General features: G+C 39.5%; 1 protein-coding gene across 3 annotated transcripts in view; it reads right to left on the reverse strand.

Annotated features, from left to right (window-relative positions):
* The window catches only part of TMEM87B (transmembrane protein 87B), a 53,728-nt gene that overhangs the window by 26,117 nt on the left and 6,599 nt on the right, over positions 1-21,012 (reverse strand). For 2 of the 3 annotated variants that reach the window (XM_045550080.1, XM_045550081.1), the window contains 9 exons: positions 19,567-19,658; positions 17,359-17,493; positions 16,363-16,416; positions 15,085-15,175; positions 12,028-12,089; positions 11,589-11,772; positions 6,814-6,913; positions 2,129-2,222; positions 151-222 (listed from right to left, as the gene is read on the reverse strand). In XM_045550080.1, the coding sequence (XP_045406036.1) occupies positions 151-222; positions 2,129-2,222; positions 6,814-6,913; positions 11,589-11,772; positions 12,028-12,089; positions 15,085-15,175; positions 16,363-16,416; positions 17,359-17,493; positions 19,567-19,658 (884 nt within the window). The remainder of the gene's footprint in view (positions 1-150; positions 223-2,128; positions 2,223-6,813; positions 6,914-11,588; positions 11,773-12,027; positions 12,090-15,084; positions 15,176-16,362; positions 16,417-17,358; positions 17,494-19,566; positions 19,659-21,012) is intronic. The other variant, XM_045550079.1, reaches the window with a different exon arrangement.

The following is a 21,012-nucleotide window of genomic DNA, read 5'->3' on the forward strand; positions in this document are numbered from 1 at the left end:
CTGACCACTCTCCTCTCCCCGTCTCCCAGCATAAACTCTATATTGAGATAACAATAATACGTAACTATAATTCTATCATTATTACCAATTAAAAGTAATCTGATTTTAATGATATGACACACTATTATGGAAGGACATAGTAAAGGATATGAACCATATAAAAATGGAGTCAATAACTGCTAAAACAATGTCACCCAAAAGAACAGCTAAATGGTTAGAACCCTGAAAGATAAAAATAGGGGAAAAAACCTGAATGTAAAAGTTTCATTACATTATAGCAATTATCATCTGATGAAGAAAAATTTAGCTTATCTCATTACCTTACAAAGCCACATAAAATATTTTATGTCCTAAGAGAATTGTTTATTCGTAAGGGAAATTATCTGTTTTGGCAGCCACAAATGTTAATTTGTCATCAACTTATTTGACGACAGTAACATAAAACTGGATTGTGTAATGGTGAATAAAAAGCATCATGTCCCCAGCCTCACTAAGATCAACCATTTCAATCCCTCTCCTCTCCATACCAAACCTATAGCCACCAGGGCTATTAATGAAACGGACTCCTGATCTTGCCTGATTGTGTTGTGAAGGGACAACAACAACAACAAAAAAAGTAAAATAAAGGAAGGAAACCATGTAATAGAGTATAAACAAACTGTAGATTAGATATTTACTCTGACTAATCATATTTAGAACAGTCACTAAGACGTTGACCATGTAAAATTTTAAAGAAATAGAATGTGTATACTATAATGATATGTGGTATATTTATCTTTTCTATTTCTTTCTAGCAAAGGTTAATTTCCTGCAAATTATATATACAAATACAGAATTATTCATGATTATGTAAAGGTAAAAATAAATATACACAAAGAGTAAAAGAATAGGCATACCTAACATAGACTATAGATGTATCAAAGACAATACAAAGAAAAATGAGGCTTTTTAACATTATTGAACCAATGTCCTATTTTAAGGATCAGATCAAATATGTGAAGTAAACTTATGTGGCAACATACAGATTAACCACTCTGTGCACAGTTACCTGATTTGTACATCTAATCCAAAAGACATTTTGGGTAAAATGACAAGTTGCTTTAAAACAGGTAAGACAAAATAAGCTTCTTAATCACTCAGTCCTCAACTATTTATTAAGAAAAACTGGGCCGGGCGCGGTGGCTCATGCCTGTAATCCTAGCACTCTGGGAGGCCGAGGTGGGTGGATCGCTTGAGGTCAGGAGTCCGAGATCAGCCTGAGCAAGAGCGGGACCCCATCTCTACTAAAAATAGAAAGAAATTATCTGGCCAACTAAAATATATATATAGAAAAAATTAGCCGGGCATGGTGGCTCATGCCTGTAGTCCCAGCTACTCGGGAGGCTGAGGCAGTAGGATCACTTAAAGCCCAGGAGTTTGAGGTTGCTGTGAGCTAGGCTGACGCCACGGCACTCACTCTAGCCTGCACAACAGACCAAGACTCTGTCTCTAAAAAAAAAAAAAAAAAAAAGAAAGAAAGAAAAACTGAAGCTAGAAATACAGGGGTCTTTGCAGACACAGATATTGACAGCTCTCTAGAGTAAAGTGCTGCTAGGCATTTGGGCAGAGTCATCTCCCTCCCCCCTGAACACTACCTCTTCCTGGTTCCCCAACAGTGGCTTCTGCTGAATCCCCAATATAGCAAGTCCACACCAGTCAGAGAAAACTGATAACCAAATGAGACATAAAACAGTGATGAAATGTAATGTTTGTTTGCCTGAAGGACATAATTAACTTTTTGTTCATTTGATGCATTTTAAAATCCAGAGTAAAGGACATATTAATGTCGATCGACTGCATAATGACAAAGACAAATTTTCTTTATAAAGAATAACCATGAACATTTCTGGGATGGAGCTAATTCCTGGCATGACTTCAAACGGTACCTTCACAATCAATCATATCATTTCCAGCCTTTTCCTTCCAGAAGTGTTAAAAAGAAACAACTATCCCATAGGAAAAAAGGTCACATTGGGCCTTTTTCACAAATTTCTATCTTTAAAAATTCATCTCAAGAGATATAAAAAGTAAAATCACATTTCACAGCAACAACAAAAAAGGGTAATGGAATTATGTATGCAGCTTTTACCCCAATGACTCTCATCACGCCTTCAATAGCTGCGAAGATAAAGTAAAGAAGCCCCAGTCCAATCACTCGGTGCATGACTGTTCCTAAACGAGGCCTAGAATGAGGAAGAAGAAACAGAAAAAAAGAAAAAGAAAAAGCATGGGTATGTACATTTCATCTGAATACAGTAACTGGTGCTATTTCCAATACCAGAGAAATCACTATCTAATCAAATCAGTCTGTTCCTGCCCATCGGGCACTTTGTTTTAGGAAAGAGTGATTATTTTCTATAATCTATAATCCTTTGTTTTAGGAAATAGTGATTATTTCCTATAAACATATCAGAAACAGACCCGAGGAAAAAAGGGTCATTTCCTCTAGGACCTGAAGCTAGTACTACTGATGTCCATGAAGCAGCATTTTGAGGTCACAAAGGAGCAGAGGAGTTTGCTGCTGAAATCCAAGCAATATAATAAACATAATCCAGGTACCATTTCTATAGAATGGAAGAGTAGGTTCCACCTAGGAAGTAGGTGCCCACTTCTGCGTGCCACTGGCAGAGATTATAATTTCATTCTTTCATTAACATTAATTGCAAACCATTTTGAGATATGTCTTGTTAGAGATAATCCACCTACCTTATGACTTGGGCAGAGAAAGAGCAGGGTATTAGGAAATGGAACTCCACTACGTCTCTTCTGATCACTGCCTCTCAATAACCAGAACAAGAATGCTAATAGAATTTAGTTTTCATTCTTTAAACTTGAAAGAGTTAAAATAACATTTTTGACTCTTTAAAAATATGAATGAGAAGTATCTCAAGAATGGAAAAACAAATACCACATGTACTATCTAATAAATTGGAACTAACTAATGGGCACACAAGTGCACAGAGGGAAGTAAAAGTCATAGGAAATCAAGCAGGAGGAGGGGGGCAAGGGGGAGGGGCAAAAACCCATCTAATGGGTACAATGAACAGTATTCAGGTGATGGGCACATTTACAGCCCTGACTCAAGCTATGTATCAAAAAATTTATACCCTCTTAATATTTTGAAATAAAAAAAAAGAAAAATAATGAAAATATAAATGAGTTGGGAAAATGCAAGGTTTCACAATAATTTGAAAACAGAATGAAAATTTCGTGACATTTGCAAATCAAAATTTATTGCACATATATTTTAAGATACTCAAAAACCCTCAGAGTAATTAGGAAAAAAACTGGTTTAAGACAGTCATTTTAAAATAAAATCTAAGTAAAAATTAAACTAATGGCATAGCTCATACTTAAGACAATTTACTTAACTTAATGAATCTAAATCCTGATTCATTATAACCAGCTAACCAGAACCTCCAAATGGCCAGAATTATTACTGCTCTCATCATATAAGAGTTGAACAAGCTATTAGTAACAGTGAAGGGACTCATTCAAAAAAGGCTTGTGCCCTTACCCATTAGTTCAATCTCCCATTCCCTTCCCAGTAACAACATTGCACCCACTGGTGCCTGATGTTCGTAACCAGAACTGTAAGGTACAAGATTCCCCAGTAAGAGGTCTCTGTGTTCTCTACACTGTACTAAGACCACAAAAAGCATTTGAGAAGGAGTCTCAATAAAAGTCCAATGAAAAAAGCTTTCTTGGCTAAAATCCTGCTAACTACACCAGCCCCAAGCTCACAAGCACACACGCAAGCATTCAATGCACACTCACTGAGTGCCTGCCACCTGTGGAGACTGCACCAGGGCCTCATGGTCAAGACACAGAAAGCAAAGCCTCCTACTCCCTGGGACTCACACTGAGTGGGGGCACAGACAATAAATACTAATATATTCATCAAGTGGCCTTATAAAAAGGATGAGGGGACAGGGTGGCAGATGGCATGTGCTCTTAGGAATCCTGACAGGGCCATCCTCCCTGGGAGGTGGCAGTGGGACAAAGACTGGCGAGAAGTCAGGAAGCAGACCGTGCCCAGGCTCAGGGGAGAGGCTCACGGGCAGAGGCATTTACGGCACTGTGCGGGAGCATCTGCCGTGTCTGAGGAACAGGAACAAGAAAGCCAGCCAGCAGGATGGAGCAGAGGGTTCAAAAGGGAGAAGGGCAGGAGATGAGGTGAGAGGAACAGATGGGCACCACTTTGGAAAAGCCACAGAAAGGACTTTGGATTTTACTGAGTAAAAGAAGCAGTGAATTAACAAGATCTGAGGTACGTTTTAAAAGGGTCATCTTGGCTGCTGCTGTACTGCAGGAAGAATGACAAGGGAAGAGGCAGGGAAACTAGTGAGGGGCCTACTGACATGGCCCAGGAAGGAGACACGGTGGTATGACCAGCATGACAGCCACAGAGGGGACAGGAAGGGCTCATTCTGGATGTGCTCTGAAGTTAGAGCCATGATACGGGATGAGAGGCCCGGGGGTGCAGGCCATAGGGCAGAGGTCTGAGGCACTGCCATGCTGGAGCTCAGGGACACAAGGACAGTCCAGCAGACCAGGAAGGAGCAGCTGAGGATGTGAGGGGACAGAAGATGAACTCCTGGATACCAAGCAGCACCAGGTCACCTCAACTGAAGCTGCCCCCAAGGCCACTGGAGCAGGGCTGGGTGGGGTCATGTGACCTGGCAGGGGGAGGCCATGTGACTTTGACAAGAGCAGTCTCAATAGAGCAATGGGGCAAACCCTAACCAGGGCGTGTTCAAAAGAGAATGAGGGAGGCCAGGTGTGGTGGCTCACGCCTGTAATCCTAGCCCTCTGGGAGGCCAAGGCGGGTGGATTGCTCGAGGTCAGGAGTTCGAGACCAACCTGAGCGAGGTTAGCCGGGCATGGTGGTGCATGCCTGTAGTCCCAGCTACTCGGGAGGCTGAGGCAGTAGGATTACTTCAGCCCAGGAGTTTGAGGTTGCTGTGAGCGAGGCTGACGCCACGGCACTCACTCTAGCCCGGGCAACAAAGTGAGACTCTGTCTCAAAAAAAAAAAAAAAAAAAAGAGAGAGAATGAGGGAGGTTGAGATGGCAATGCAGACAACTCGCTAGGAAAGTTAAGCTGCACAGAATGAAGAGAAATGAGGTAAAAGCAGAGGAGAGGGCCATGTGGAGCCGATGGAGAGCTTTGCTTTTAAAGATGGTAGAAATAACAAAATGCTGATGGGAGTGACCCACCAAAGAGAAAAACTGACGACAGGAGAAAACAGAACTGACTGCTGGAGCAGCTTCTGTGACAGATGAGCAGGCACAGGGCAGGCAGGGTCTGTGCCTCCAAGAGGAGGAAAGTGTTACATACGGTCCAGACGTAGGGAGAATAACAGCGTCTGAGGACAGAGACACAGCAGAATCCCCTCCTGGGGGCTTCTACATCCTCAGCGAGAAAAGAACCAAGGTCAGCTGAGAGGGATGGGAGTAGGGTGTGGGAGGTTTAAGAGAGAAGGGATGAATAGTCATCGGCAGAGACGGGTGTGAGAAAAGCAAGTGGCCAGGGAATCTAGTACAACTGCCAGCAGCACTAAGGTTGCACTTGAAGTTCAGGGTCATGAACTGAAAGTGAGCCAGGGCAGCAAGTCCCACTGTTCATTTTGGGCAAACTCCCCTGCTCAGGTGTGAGCCTGAAAGCAGATGGAAAGCTGGATTTAACCAGGCTGGAGTTTTGTCAAGAAGTCTGACAAACAGCAAGGCAGGGGGCTTCAGGTGTCAGTGCCCTGCTGGACCAAGGACTCTAAGCTAAAGGCAAAAGGAGAGGACACAAGATGGAGAGGGACAGAGGAACGTGCTAGGGTTAAAAGGCCAGAGGCTATAATAGAGTCAAAAATGAAACTGACATATTAGAGAGAGTAAACAGGAAACAGAGGAAGTGACAGCTGAAAAATGGATTGCTTAAAACTGAGGTTACATAGAGGGTGCGGTTATATGCAATGATCAGGTCTAGAAAATGACCATGGGACTCAGTAGCTGAAATGAGGTGAAGGGCAAGAACTGAAGAGGTGAGGAGGTGAGATCAGGCTACTTGAAGGGCCCACACGGCTGCTGACATCACAGGGAATTCCGACGTCAAGGGGGAAGACAGTGAAGCTGGTGCTCACAGAGTTAAGGGATGAGGAAAAAATCTGAAAGCTCATGGGTGACCCCCGTAAGACGCAGAAAGCGATCCAGTCTGAAGGCTTGAGCTTCCAGGAATCAGAGGTTTTAGGGAAGAAGGAAGAACAAAGATCTAAAAACAAAGCAACGAGGACAAAGAGGACACATTCTCTCATACTCACGCCCAGCGAGTGACAGGTATGAGGAGGAAAAGACCTGCCCAGAAGAAGTAGGGCCCTCAGGGACAGACAGGTGCCAGTGAGAAATGCGGCTGACCTGGTGTTTCATTCACTCTCTCTCATAACACTCAAATACGATCAAAAACAACTTAACTGTATGTCTAGAAAACAGAAAATAATTTGAACTTCAAGAACCATTTTACATTTTCATTATCCTTAAAGTTGGCTATTTATGCATTTAACTATAAAAAGTTGCTGGAATTCAAATTCAGTGTCTTTATTTGAAGATAACATAAAATAGCCAGTATGTGAAAATCTTTTAACAACATCTTCTTATATATTTTTCCTTAAGGGATTTGTATTATGATACTGAGAAGTTTCCATTTTCATGAGGTCAGAATGTATTAACAGATGGACCGAATCGCTGGACTGGAGACTCAGTACTTTTCGACACCATCGGTACTTACTTTACGATGCCATAACCCAAGCTCACAATGATCACAAGGAGGCGAGCCAATGTTCTCTTAATGGCAGATATCAACTCTGCAAATATCAATAAACTTTGGGCTGAGGAGGAAAGAGAAAATACTTCACTTTGTGCACATCTGGAAGCTAGCCGACCAAGATTCTAAACATGGACTGTGTACAACTACATTCTGACCTCAGACTAATTGCCCATATTTGATTTAAAAGTCATCTAATCCAACTGATGTTTTAAAACCTCAGTGAAGAGGAATTCACCACCTCCTGATGAATTCAGTCCATATCTATCTGATCAACTCAACTGGGCATAGTTTTCTTATATCAACCTGAAACCTGTTTCCCTGAGCTTGTTCTTATTCCTCCCCCTGAGGTTACCCAGAACTCTCTTTCCCCTTGTCCTGTAAATATGTGAAAAACAAAACATATTCTCTAGAGTTCTCTTTTCTCCAGGATGCCCTCATCATTTAGTCACTTAAAACATATCTGCTATGCTCCTACCGTGTGGCTATAACAGTAAAAGAGACACCTTGATCCTTGCCTCATGGAGCTTGTACTCTGATTAGGCCAAGTAAATAGAATTTAGCATGGTTAACAGAATTTAAGTGCTAGGGGTAACATAGTATCCCAGGGACTAAGAAGAAGGCCAATCTGATTTACACTTGAAGGAGGTAGAAGTGGGTCCAGAAAAGCTCAGAAAAAGTGACACCTAAATCAGGACTTGAAGGCTAAGTAGGAGTTAAGTATTTTGGGGATGGAAGGGAAAAGCAAAGAAAATGGCACATGCAAAGGCATGGAGGAGACAAGCGGAAAAGCAAAGTATGTTGCAAGAAGAGAAAGTTCAGTTTGTCTGCAGCAGAGAGAGTGATGGCAGATGTCAAGGAAAGAGGCTAGTGCTAAAGGCAGGGACCAATCCTGGGGTTTGGGGCCCTCTGATGGAGTCTGGACTTGATGACAAGGGCAGTGGGAAGTCAATCATAGTAAATAGGCCAGTAAAAGAGGGATTGATAAACTACAACCCATGGTCCAAATCTGGCCCTACATCTGTTTTGGCAAAAAAGTTCTATTGGAACACAGCCATATCCATTTGCTTACATGTTGCCTGTGGCTGCTTTTATGCTGCAATGGCAGAGCTGAGTAGTTACAACAGTGACCATACGGCCTGCAAAGCCAAAAACATTTACTATACAGCCTTTACAAAAAGTCTGCTGACTGCTGGAATAAAATGGATGGCTTTATTTTATCAGGATTGTTCTACCTACGATGGCTTAGAGAGGAACAAGACTACAGGCAAGGAAAATGCTCAGGAAGCTATTCCAGAAATCCAGGTAAGAGATGATCAGAGTATAGAAAACAGATATGGTAGCAAAACCAGTTTTGAATCCACCTAATGTTTTCAGTTCACATTGTTTTCAGCTCCATCTTTTCTGCAAGAAATCACAAGAGATCTTGTCAAATGCCTTGAGGATAGATTTGCAACCAGAGGAAGAGGAAGAGGGCAAGAAGGATGGCCCCAGCACTACTGGCAGAGCCATTCAGGGAGTGGAACACCTGGCAGAGCAGCAAGCTTGGGGAAGGATGAGTCCCATTTCTACCTTAAGGAGGCTGAGAAGTCTGCAAGGAATTCAGAAGATGTTTAGTAGGTGACTCCACAGAAGACAAAGCTTTAGGAGGAAACAACAGATGGGCTCTCCAAGAGAGAGTACAGAATGTGAAGAAAGGGTTTCAGATCACAGATGTTTAAGGATTAGAGTGTTTTCAATCTCTCCATGAGTTGCTCAGTCTTGACTGTCTATATCCCTCTGGAAGCAATGTGAATACAACCTTTCTGGTACAGTGTGATCTGCAAAGCAAGATTCTCAACTCCTTCACGGCTCCTGCTTCTGCTGCAATCCAAGGCTGTGGGACCTTGTGAGAGGTCTCACAACCACCCTATAATTGCCTATGTTGAGTTCATTTTTTATCGGCTTCAACTTTTAAATTCTTTTCAAAACTTTCCCATCTACATTTTTGCAATTTGTGCTTCAACCCCAAGTTCAAGATCTTACACATTAAATTTCACCCATTGATTTCTGTTCAGGATGTCAAATCTCTTTGCCTTCCATCATGTATCTTCAGGTGAAAAAAGGTCCATCTAAAATGATTCTCTATGCTCCTAAATATTTACAACTCCTGACAGCCTCACATCACCTATAAAATTTTAATGAATGCTCTCCACAAACATATAGTGGCACAATAAATGTTAGTTGAACAAACCAACAGGTTCCACAACAAGAATAAAATGGCGACAAGGTCGAAAATCTGTGAGACACCATTCAAAATTTCCTTCTAGCCCAATGGCTCTCAATCCTAGACACACATTAGAATCATCTGGGAAGCTTCTAAACAGACCCGATTCCTAGGCCTACCCCAGTCAAAATCTCTGGCACCATTTTAAAGTTCTTCAAGTGACACTACTGTGCAACGAGGGATGAGAACCATTGCTCCAGACCAGTGCTGTCCAACAGAACTTTCAGTGATGATGGACACGGTCTACATCTGTGTTCAATACAGTCACCACTAGTCGCCTGTGGCTACTGAGCATTTGAGATGCAGCTAGTACAACTGAGGAACTGAATTTTTAACTTTATTTAATTTTACTTAATTTATTTATTTTTATTTATTTATTTATTTTTTGAGACAGAGTCTCACTTTGTTGCCCAGGCTAGAGTGAGTGTCGTGGCGTCAGCCCAGCTCACAGCAACCTCAAACTCCTGGGCTCAAGCGATCCTCCTGCCTCAGCCTCCCGAGTAGCTGGGACTATAGACATGTGCCACCATGCCTGGCTAATTTTTTCTATATATATAGTTTTTAGTTGACCAGATAATTTCTTTCTATTTTTAGTAGAGATGGGGTCTCACTCTTGCTCAGGCTGGTCTTGAACTCCTGACCTCGAGCGATCCACCCGCCTCGGCCTCCCAGAGTGCTAGGATTACAGGCGTGAGCCACCGCGCCCGGCCTAATTTTACTTAATTTACATAGCCAGATGTGGCTTGTGGCTACCATACAGGACAGCTCTAGACTGACGAGACTGACGAACAGAGACCTGCATGAACTCTTTAGATATGGCTGCATGCCAGTTTTCAGCTCATCCTTCTCCACCTTTTCCATAAGAAATCACAAGAGACTTTGTCAAATGCCTTTCAGAAGTCCAGGTGTACTAAGTTTACTACATCTTAAGTGCCAATCCAGCAGCCCAGAAGAAAGAAATAGGTCTGACATGATCTATTCTTAATGTACCCATGTTAGGTCCTAAAATCACTGATTCTCATCCCTTTAATGATTTTTCTAAATTCAATCCTTCCGGAACCAATGCTGAGCAAGAGAGCTCATGTCACAGAATTCCCACTTGGGAAGATCAGAAAGGCCATCGGCTCATGCCCAGTCTTCCAACACCTCTCCCAAAGGACTCCTCAAAGACACTGGCAGCAGCCCAGGTATCTCTTCTAAGCCTTCTAGAACCATCAGACGGGGGGCTCAGATTCCCTGGAGGATGGCAAATGGCCTATCATCTCTTCACGGATCTCAGGTTTTTGCTGCTCCTCACTAAAGTTCATGCCACCCTTTACCCTCACTAGACAAGAGATCACTACCACTAACAGCAAAGGAGCTGAACTGTCTTCTCTGGCTTCCAAGAATGCTTCAATCCTAAGCAGCAGACCTACCCTTCCTTCATTATTTGGTTTCGAGTATATGCATGCACACATAAAAACCATAAAAAATTCTTACAGTGTAATGTACTATTAATGCATTAATATTAATAATAATTAATATGCATTCCTAGATGTTTACCTTTTCTTTATTCTTTGGTACATGTCCTTTTAAACTTTTGATCTTGGGAAATTTCAAATATTCCCTAACAGAGAAAGGAGGATAATGAACTTTCATGTATCTATCACTCAGCTTCAATAATTATCGACATTATGCCAAATTTGTTTCTACATTGCAATTCACTTTTTTCTGGAATAACTTAAAATAACTAGCAGACACAACCATGTCCTTTGAAAATCTGTACCAAGATCATCTGTAACTATTCACTCAGATATACACTCTTGAGCACTTTCAACCCCTTTGAGCTATCTCCCTTTCCAAAGGTTTAGTGGTGGAGTTGTACCTTTACTTCTCTGGCCTTCTTGAAATCTACCTTCTAGAAGTCTAGGACACACCTGAGGATGCCCAACTCTATGCCCTCCCTGCTTCATACATTCCACTGCACAAACTGTGATGGTGCCTCCACTGGTAATATGAAGATCTTTACAAGATGGAAGAGGTGGGAACAACGCAAGAAGGTTGCAGGCACTATCTGTTCCAGCATCACCGGTTTTAGTTGCTGTGACCAAATTTCCTTTCTTTTCTTTTTAGGAGAAGGAAAAAGAAGATGGGGGGAGAAAAGGAGAAATATGATAAAAGGATTATAGTCCCCATTACCAGAACTTTGTGTTGTTTTAATCCAAGGTGAACCTCAGGGAGGGAATTTTCTTTTTCCCAGGAGGAAACTGAGGAGAAAGTTAGCAAGAAGAAAGATAGAAAATGAAGAGAACACACATGCTGGCCCAGATCAGAGTCCTACTCTGACATTCTCTTCTTGGCTTCCCTCCTCTTCATCCACAATACAGCTATTTCCAAACCACTGTACAGAGGGGTGCGGCCTCCCACAGCTCTCATCACAGTGCTAGGAAACTCTTAGGTCATGCTAATATTTATGGAGACAGCCAAAACTTACTCGACAGTCCAGTGCTGTTGATGTTTTGGTATTCAGAATAAAAAACTGCTTTTTCAAGCATTCCTAGGAAAATTACAGCTGCAATCCAGAACTGGATTCTTAAAATATCTTTCCAGTAACAGGCAGACCACATCAGCCAGAGTATGCCATATAATATATAAACAATACACATCACCATGTAAAACTGTAGGAAGAGAAGCAGTTTTAGTTAAGCCTTGTGATCATTTGAAAGTTGGCATTTCTACATTCAAGTATCCAATCTTTCATTTTCCAGTCACTCTGGAACCAGAAATACAGGATATGTCAAAGCAGTAGCTACTAAGAGCCAGTTGGTGGCTACTAATTAGCCACCAAGCTCTTATTTATAAAACTTCTAAATTTTCCAATTAGGATACAAAATTCATTTTTAAAAAAGGAAAAAATGATGAGAAATACTCACAATCATTAGAGGCCAATCTGATGCAGAGATATATCCATGAGGCCCAATCATAGAAAGAGAAACTGGTAACATTGACAGTAGGGACAGAGAAGAAATGAAAGGGTTAAATTAACAGTCTTTTTGCAGGTCTTTAAAACGTAAGCTCATTTCCCAGAAGGCTTCAAGAATACAAACCACACTAACAAATGCTGAATTTTCACCTAGCACACACAAGGTATTAGACCATTGGCAATTGTTTGATTATGTAATCTTGTAAAGATACCTTTTGCTATAAAGATCAGAAACTCTAAAACTACTAGAAGAAAACATATGGGAAAAAACTGCACAACACTGGTCTGAGCAATAATTTTTTGGATTTGACCCCAAAAGCACAGGCAACAAAAGCAAAAATAGATAAATGGGACTACATCAAACTAAAAAGCCTTTGCACAGCAAAGGAAACAATTAACAGCGTACACAAATAACCTACAGATTGGGAGTTAATATCTGCAAGTCATATATCCAATAAGGAGTTAATGTCCAAAATATATAAGGAGTTCAAACGATTCAATAGCAAAGAAAACAAAAAACCCAATTACAAAATGAGCAAGGGACTTGAAAAGGCATTTCTCAAAAGAAGACATACAAATGACTAGCAGATATATTAAAAAATGCTCAATATCACTAATCATTAGGGAAATACAAATTGAAACCACAGTGATGTATCATCCCACACCTGTCAGAATGGCTGTTATCAAAAAGATGAAAGATTACAAGTGTTGGCGAGGATGTGGAGAAAAGGGAACTCACACACTGTTGGTGGAAACGTAAATGAGTACAGGCGCTATGGAAAACAGTATGGAAGATCCTCAAAAAACTAAAAATAGAAATATCGTATGAGCCAGGAATCCCACCTTTGGGTATTTAGCCAAAAGATTTGAAATCAGTTTGTTGAAGAGCTGTCTGCACCCCCATGTTAACTGCAGCACTATTCACAATAGCCAAGTTATGGAATCATCCTAAGTCTACATCAACAGATGAAAAGACAAAGAAAATGTGGTGTGTATACACAATGGCATACTATTCAGCCTTTTAAAAGAAGGAAATGCTGTCATTTCCGAGAACATGGATGGGACTGGAAAACATTATGCTAAGTGAAATGAGTCAGGCACAGAAAGACAAATACCACACATTCTCACTTATAGGCAGAATCTAAAACAACCGAACTCATAGATGGAGAGAGTAGAACGGTGGTTCCAGAGGCTGGAGGGTGGGAGGCATGGGGATGATGGTCAAAGGGCAAAAAAAAAATCTCAGGAGCCAAGCGTGGCGGCGTGTACCTGTAGTAACGGCTACTCAGGAGGAGGAAGGATTACTTGAACCCAGGAGTTTGAGTCCAGCCTGGGCAACAAAGCCAGACCCCGTCTTAACGGATAAATAATTAATGAATAAATAAATAAGTTAGTAAGCAAGCAAGTGGACACTAGGGCCGTCACCAGACACTGAACCTGCTGGTGCCTGGACCTTGAACTTCTCAACCTCCAGAACTGTGAGGAAATAAATTTCTGTTCTTTATAAATTACCCAGTATCAGGTTATTTTGTTACAGCAGCAAAAAACGCACTAAGACAGCCAGGTAGCAGAATGGCATGAAGGTTCCTGCTTCCTTTATTTGGCATGGTCTGGCCCATGCATGATGCCATCTCACAGGAGGAAGCCCTACTTCACATTCTTCCAGAGCCACCAGCACCAGTTTCCCTCCATGGGACAGGCAGTACACCAGCTCTGTGCCTCCTCTGCAGCACTGCCTATCTGGCCTCATTGGTTTCTGCACCTTCCTCCACTGCACTGGTTGCTCCTCAGAGACAAGCTTGGCTTCACCTCTGGATCCCCAGCGGATCAATCAGAGCAACATGCAAACCCCCAGGACCTTCACATGCTGCTTGGCTACTGTTGGCCCAGCAGATACCCACTCTCTGGAAAACATCAGCCAAAGTAATTCTTGAATATGTGACAGCAACCATTCCCTTAAAAGTTGCTTATTATGAGCCCACTCTTGTGGCACGAAGAAACTACAGCTTAATGAGGCACAGAAGGTCTACCTCACAGAGGTTGGGGGGTGCCTCGCAGACGAAGCCACAGCTGGCAGACATGCTACTTCTACTCCTAGACTAGACAGATCTTTAAAATAAAGCCTATCAAATAATAAAATTTTTAAAACCCCGACGATGGCCATTTCAAAGAAAAGAGAGAATATAATCTACTTTAAAAACAATTAAGATGTTGCCTACCCATTTGAACATGTTAAAAAATGTTTTTAATCTGAAAGGATAGAGAATTTATATATTACTGTGAAGTTTGCAATTTTAAAAATTCATTATTTATTTATTTTTTGAGACAGAGTCTCTGTTACCTAAGCTACAGTGCTGTCATCAGAACTCACTGCAACCTCAAACTCCTGGGCTCAAGCGATCCTCCTGCCTCAGCCTCTCAAGTAGCTGGGCCTACAAGCATGTGCCACCACACCTGGCTAACTTTTCTATTTTTTTGTAGAGACAGGGTCTTGCTCTTGCTCAGGCTGGTCTCAAACTACTGGCCTCAAGCAATCCTTCCACTTCGGCCTCCCAAAGTGCTGGGATTACAGGTGTGAACCACCATGACTGGCCTTAAAAATGTACCTTAAAAGTAAAATTTTCAATCTATTAAGAAAATAAATATGAGTGTTAAGATAAGCATAAAGTTTTAAGTCCCCACAACAAATGTGTGATTAACAGAAATTCATTTTTGCTTTTATTTTTACTTTTTTCTTTTTTTTTAAATTTTTTAGAGATAGGGTCTCGCTCTGTCACTCCAATCATGCAGTGGTACAATTATAGTTCACTGTAACCTCAAACTCATGGGCTCAAGTGATCCTCCCGTCTCAGCCTCCCAAGTAGCTAGGACAACAGGTACGTACCACCTGTACCTGGCCCCATTTTTGAATGATGTGTTAGTAACAGAAAATGTTGACTCAGGTCAGTGACAAAAATATAGAATACACAAAATGCAGACAGTAAACATGTATGCAGTTTAACTATACCATTCAAATTCCAGCTTGCATCTCTTTTCTCAGTTTTAATAGAAACAATAAAGATATGAAAACCATCTCTCTGTGTTCTGGCCACAACATCCTGAAATAGACGGAAAAAAAAAAATCCTTTTTTTTTTTTTTTAAACAAATTGCTATACAAAATATAGCTAAGCAATTTTTCACCATATTTTAAAACAACTTTTGGTAACTGAATTGGGCTACTTTTAAAAAAACACAAACAAAACAGAGGAAAGGAATGGTAGGCAGTGAAAGGATAGATATTTCTCCCATTTTTTAACCAGCATCCTCCCAGAACCAAAAGGTGAAGAAAGAAAAAAGCTTTTCTCACTCGTCAATGTTTTCTACCTTTTATATTTCCATAGGTTCCACCTAACAGTACTATTCTATGTATTGTTTATCATTCAAATATTTTTCTAATATTACTCTTCTCATATTTTATCCTAATGTTATCATTTAGTTTTAATTAAATGTGTGGTTTTTTAAAATTGAATTGATGGAAGAGAAAGTCAGATAACATTGTCAGAAATGATTCCGATTAAATATGTAGGCTAAATGATTCTAATTCCTTAAAATACTATGTTAATAGCAGCCCCACTAAGGAATAAAACTGCCTACTATAATGCCTATGAATCTTCCAATGCCCCAACATTGCAAGATAACTGACAAGACTTTTCATAGTGCACCTTCCTGAATATTTCCTATCCCTTCATTTCCTATTCCTCCACCTGCAACAGATTTTGTGCCAGCCATTGCAGAGTGAGTGCCTTTCCATTATCAGGCTTTTCTTTAAGATGGTTGAAGAGAAAACATGAAGAGTCACAGTAAAAAACGAACATTAAGCTCTCCCAAACCTGCTTTCAGTCCCTACATGTAACTCATTCTAACCCTCTCAACCTTAAATTCCCCAAAATACCAAAATTTCCCTCCTCCCATGCTACATTTGTGGTTTCTATTTCTTTAAATCCTTAATGACTGCAGCCCATTGCTACGATGTCTTGCACATTTAGAAGTGAAATTTTAGTTTTTAAAGAAAAGAAAGGCTGCATAGAAGTTAATCTTAAGTCATAACTTTAAAGAGATTTTTAAACAAAGAAATACTATATACAAAATTCACAGACATATGTAAGAAAACATATTGTTTTAAATAATTTTTTTTATTTTGCAATTTAATAACCTTATCACTCTCCAAATATCTATCCATCAGATTTGTTTCAGTCTTACTATAACTTGAGTATATTTGATTTAAAGACAAATAAAATGGCTTACCATTGATCCTTCCTGGTTTGAAACATTTCTGCTATTTGTTATTAGTTCCTTATTCTAGAAAAAAAGAGTAAATAATTCCATTTTATATTGCTGTACTTCTATGGGGAAAATTTGTTTTAATAATTTAAAAAATGTGTTACAAAAAATAAAGAACTGAAAGCTGAACATCAGAGAATAAATCTAATTGTATGCCAAAAATGAGTAACAAAATTTTGCTTTTGAAAAATTACTTCCTTAATGAGGATAGTAGTTACCATTGGTGGGGAAAGTGTCAGGAACCAAAAGGGACTTCTGGGTGATAAAATGTTGTATAATTGATCTGAGTCTACACAATTGTGCTCAGTTTTTAAAAATTCATTAAGGTGTATACTTATATTTACTTTTCTGTAAGCTTATTACACTTTAATATATCTTTAAAAGAGCTCCTTTAAAACTTTTACTAAAGATATATTTTCATTTCAGAATTTACAGATGAACAGAAAATAAGTTAAAATGCACATAACCTCACTACCTAGGGATGACTTCTGTTACCATTTTAGAACTTAATCTATCACACTGGAAGGGAGAAAGGGGATAAAGGAGGAGGGAGCATCAGGTGTGTTAAATGCTGGTAAGTAAGGACCTTTGGTAAGAGTAACAGATCATTGGTTTAACGACATGGAGGTCACTGGTGACTGACTAGAGCTGTTTTCACAGGAAGATGGAGGGAAAGGTGTGACTGCAGTGGATAGAAGAGAGAAAGAAAGATGAACTGGAGACAGTGGATCATAAAAGAGTCTTGTAAGGACATTGCTATAATGGGGTACAAAAAAATGGAACAATGATGTCAAAATCTTAATTATTATACACTACTACACACATGTACAACACTAAAACTAAAAATAAACAAATTAAGTACCTTTCTTTATCAAATATTGATAAAACATTATTTCCATTGGTACTTGTGTTCACTGAGAATAAAATAAACTATTTTAACAGGACAAGATGGATACTCACATTCAGTGAGGGAAACACCTGTAAATCATTGTTGCAATCTAAGTTTTCAGTTTTTGTTTTCCAACAGTCAGTGTTCTTGAAATAATGGCCACAAAAGTCTTCATCAACACTGAGTTCATGTTTTTGAGACAGGTCCTACCCAAGGTAAAATTCTATGTTATAATTTATTTCCATACTTCTTATCCTAGAAGATAAATAAAACTTAATATCTAAGTATTACCAAATGTTTATTCAGTTTGGAATACTTAAAAATATGCAGTAGAATAAAATATGAAAGAAAAAATGTTTTCAATGTAATTTTAAGGATAATTGAGATAATTATACCATTTTAGCCATTCTATTGTGTTCAGATACAGTAACACACAAGCATAATCTTATAGTAAGAAAAGTGATTAAGATATTACCACAAGCAAATAGTTCCCAGAGAAACAAAACATACTTTGTCTTGGGGCTACTTCTATTTTATCTCATGTATAAAAGATTTCATAGAGAAACAAAGTAGCATTTAACTACAAACAAAAAGAAACCAAACAATAACATAGAGCAAAGGTAGCTAACCCAACTGAGTGTAAGGGGAGACACTCATTTATACATCTACAACCTGAAGTTCCTCACATCCTAGAATGGATGAATAAACCAGGTTCTCAACAGCAGCTCCCACTCATCAAAAAAAGTTAAGCTGGCTCTCACAGACCAAATATGGGACAATTTGAGCAAAATAAATAAAAATAGTAATAGATTATAACCTATGTAACAGTAAAAATCAGTGAGTCCAATCTGATGATTGACAACAGATACAACAGAGGAAAAGGGAGAGAGCTCATCCTTACAGTGGAATGCTAGCAAATGTAAAAGAGAATATGGGATTAGGAAATCATCAGTTAGCAATCATCATAGTTATTAAATTGACTAATCAGGCAAGAATAATGAAAGGATGCTAAAACACATGGAAGAAAGTCTGATGAAAAAACAGGATGGTTACATAGTTTCAAAAGTATTTCCCCACAAAAGCTGTTAATAACAAAGAGAAAAGTAATAACTGTGCAGTGGAGAAACCTGGTAGATACCTCCTTGACCAACAGATCAAATGAACATCCTTGTCACAAATGGGACAAACCAGTATTCTGTGGTATTCCTGCCAAAAATGTATAACCTAAATCTGATGGTGAGTAAACATCAGAAATACTCAAACTGAGGGATACTTTACAAAAATAAATGGTTTGTATCCTTCAAAAATATCAATGTCATGACATACCAAAAAGGAAAAAAAAAATCCAGACATAAGCAAATAAAAACAAAAACAAGAAAAGAAAATATAATGTGACCCAGGATTGGCACCTCTACCAAGGTGAAAAAAAAAAAAACAAAACTACTATAAAAAACATTATTGGGACACTGGCAAATTATAATAAAGTCTGTATATTAGATAATAGTATTAAATCAATGCTAAATTTCCTATATTTGGTAACTGTACTATGTAATAAAAGTGAATACCTCTGTTCTTAGGAAATACACACTGAAGTATTCAGTGTGAAGAGGTTAAATATTTAAGAATAAAATCAAAAAGCAAAATGGCATCTTTCACTCCAAACAGATAGCACTAATAAAAATATGGAAACCCATACGTTATTCAAGCTAAAAGCCAGAGAGATAATAGAGAATCTGAAAAGAAACAATTCAAGCAACCCTCATGAGAATCATCAACAGAAACACCTAGCTGAGTGACACAAGGCACCCAGCACACGAGAGCCTGGGGCAGAATAAGCCACTTTCTCCTTCTCTCACTCTCCTCTGCCTTTCCCCAGATGTCTCCTTTCTTCTCCTCACCTCCTTCTGAGATCTACTTGTACTCGCTAAAGTTCTAGGTTCCCTGTAACTAATATTTTTAATGAAGTAAAACCTTTAAATTTCTTTTTCAAACTAAGTTGATTTTTGTGTGTACAAAAAATCAATGGCTCCTATGTGTCCGATTTAAACATTTACTTAACTTTTTTCAAAAAAAATAGTCACAAGAAAACTAAAAGACTTGTAGTCGTCTCAGAAAACATATACTGTGATTTATTGCCTTAAGTCCCAAAATTAATCTATGGCACTTCTAAAACTATAATCTCTATTTCTAGCCTCCTTACCTGAGGAGCTAATAAATCTTTATACTTGTAAGTTTTCCTTAATAGCTTTACATACACTAAAGATTTGTGTTTTACTTACTTCCAGATCAGAATATTGATTGTGACAGGTATGATACTTCAAATGCCACTCTATGGTAAACTTCACAGGCCCGGAACAACTGAATGACTTAACTGTTTAGAAAAAGAAAGTCTCATTTTACATTAGTAATATATACTAAATTATTATATATACTATAATACATACTATATATGCTAGTATAAACTTAAGGTTTTGAGAATGCAATTAAAATAGGCTACTTTAATGTAACAATGAATAAAACATTACCTAATTTCTCCAAAAAGTCACTGCAAAATGAAACAAATTCATTAAATTATTATAGTTAACCAAAAGTTGTGATAACATCTCTAAGTCCAATGTTAAAATCAACTGAGTAGCCTGATATGCTAAGTCACTGCTTATTTCACTCTAAAATGTTCTTCTCACTCACTTACTCATTCAAAATATACTGAATGAGCCCCCTGCTGTGTGCCAGGAAGCGATATAATAGTAAACAAGAACAATCCCTGTACATGACTTAAAAGGTATTTGGGGGTGTGGTTAACAATTAAACAGGCACTTTTAATAGCCTAAGGGACTGAGAACAGGGAGCACTGGGCAGGCCACCTAACAGCCTAGGAGAGCATGAAGAACAGGTTCCAGTCAGGCTTGCTGGAGGAGGAAACCCGTAACTTGAAGGAAGGGCAAGGGTTAGCCAGGTGAAGAGGGTGGCTAGTATATGCAAATGCCCAGAGTTAATGGGAGCACAGCATGAGTATGACCACATGAAAATAGTCTGCTATGGATAGAACTCAGATTGGGGAATGGAGGAAGAGTTGAAGCTGGAGAAAGGTACCTAGGAAAATTCCTGAGAGGTTTTATGCTCTGTTGAGTTTGGCCTTTATTTTGAATATCATGAAGCACCATCAAATGATCCAGGTAAGAGGGTGACGTGATTAGAAAATCTGAAAGGAGTTAAGTCTGGAGTTATAGAAAGCTCTGTTGGGAACGTCCTCGCATCGTGGCAGCTGGCTTCCCCCAGAGAGAGTAATCGGAGAGAGCGCAAAGAGGCCACAGTATCTTTTGTAACCTAGCTTCAGAAGCAATATGCCATTATTTCTACAATATTCTATTGGTCAGTGAGACCAACTCTCTGATATAATGTAATAGGAAATGACACAAGGTCACGAATACCAGGAGGCAAGGATCATTGTGAGTCATCTTTAAGGCTGTTAACCACAAAGACGGAACCCAAACTGAGCTCAGAGAATGAAGTTCAAGAGGTTGAGACTTGTAGAATTTCAAGGTTCAAGAGGTTGAGGCAGAGTACCCAAGAGATGGAAGCTACACAGAGAAAGAGTAAGAGAAATCTGCACAGCGATCCGCTTGGGTCTCTGGCTGAGGGCAACCTGGCCACACATAGGGACAAGCCCAACAATTCTCAGAGCTCACACAGAGCTGGGAACTGTGAGTTTCCTGCCACTAGCC

This window comes from Lemur catta, chromosome 4 (assembly GCF_020740605.2).
Source record: "Lemur catta isolate mLemCat1 chromosome 4, mLemCat1.pri, whole genome shotgun sequence".
Lineage (NCBI taxonomy): Eukaryota > Metazoa > Chordata > Mammalia > Primates > Lemuridae > Lemur > Lemur catta.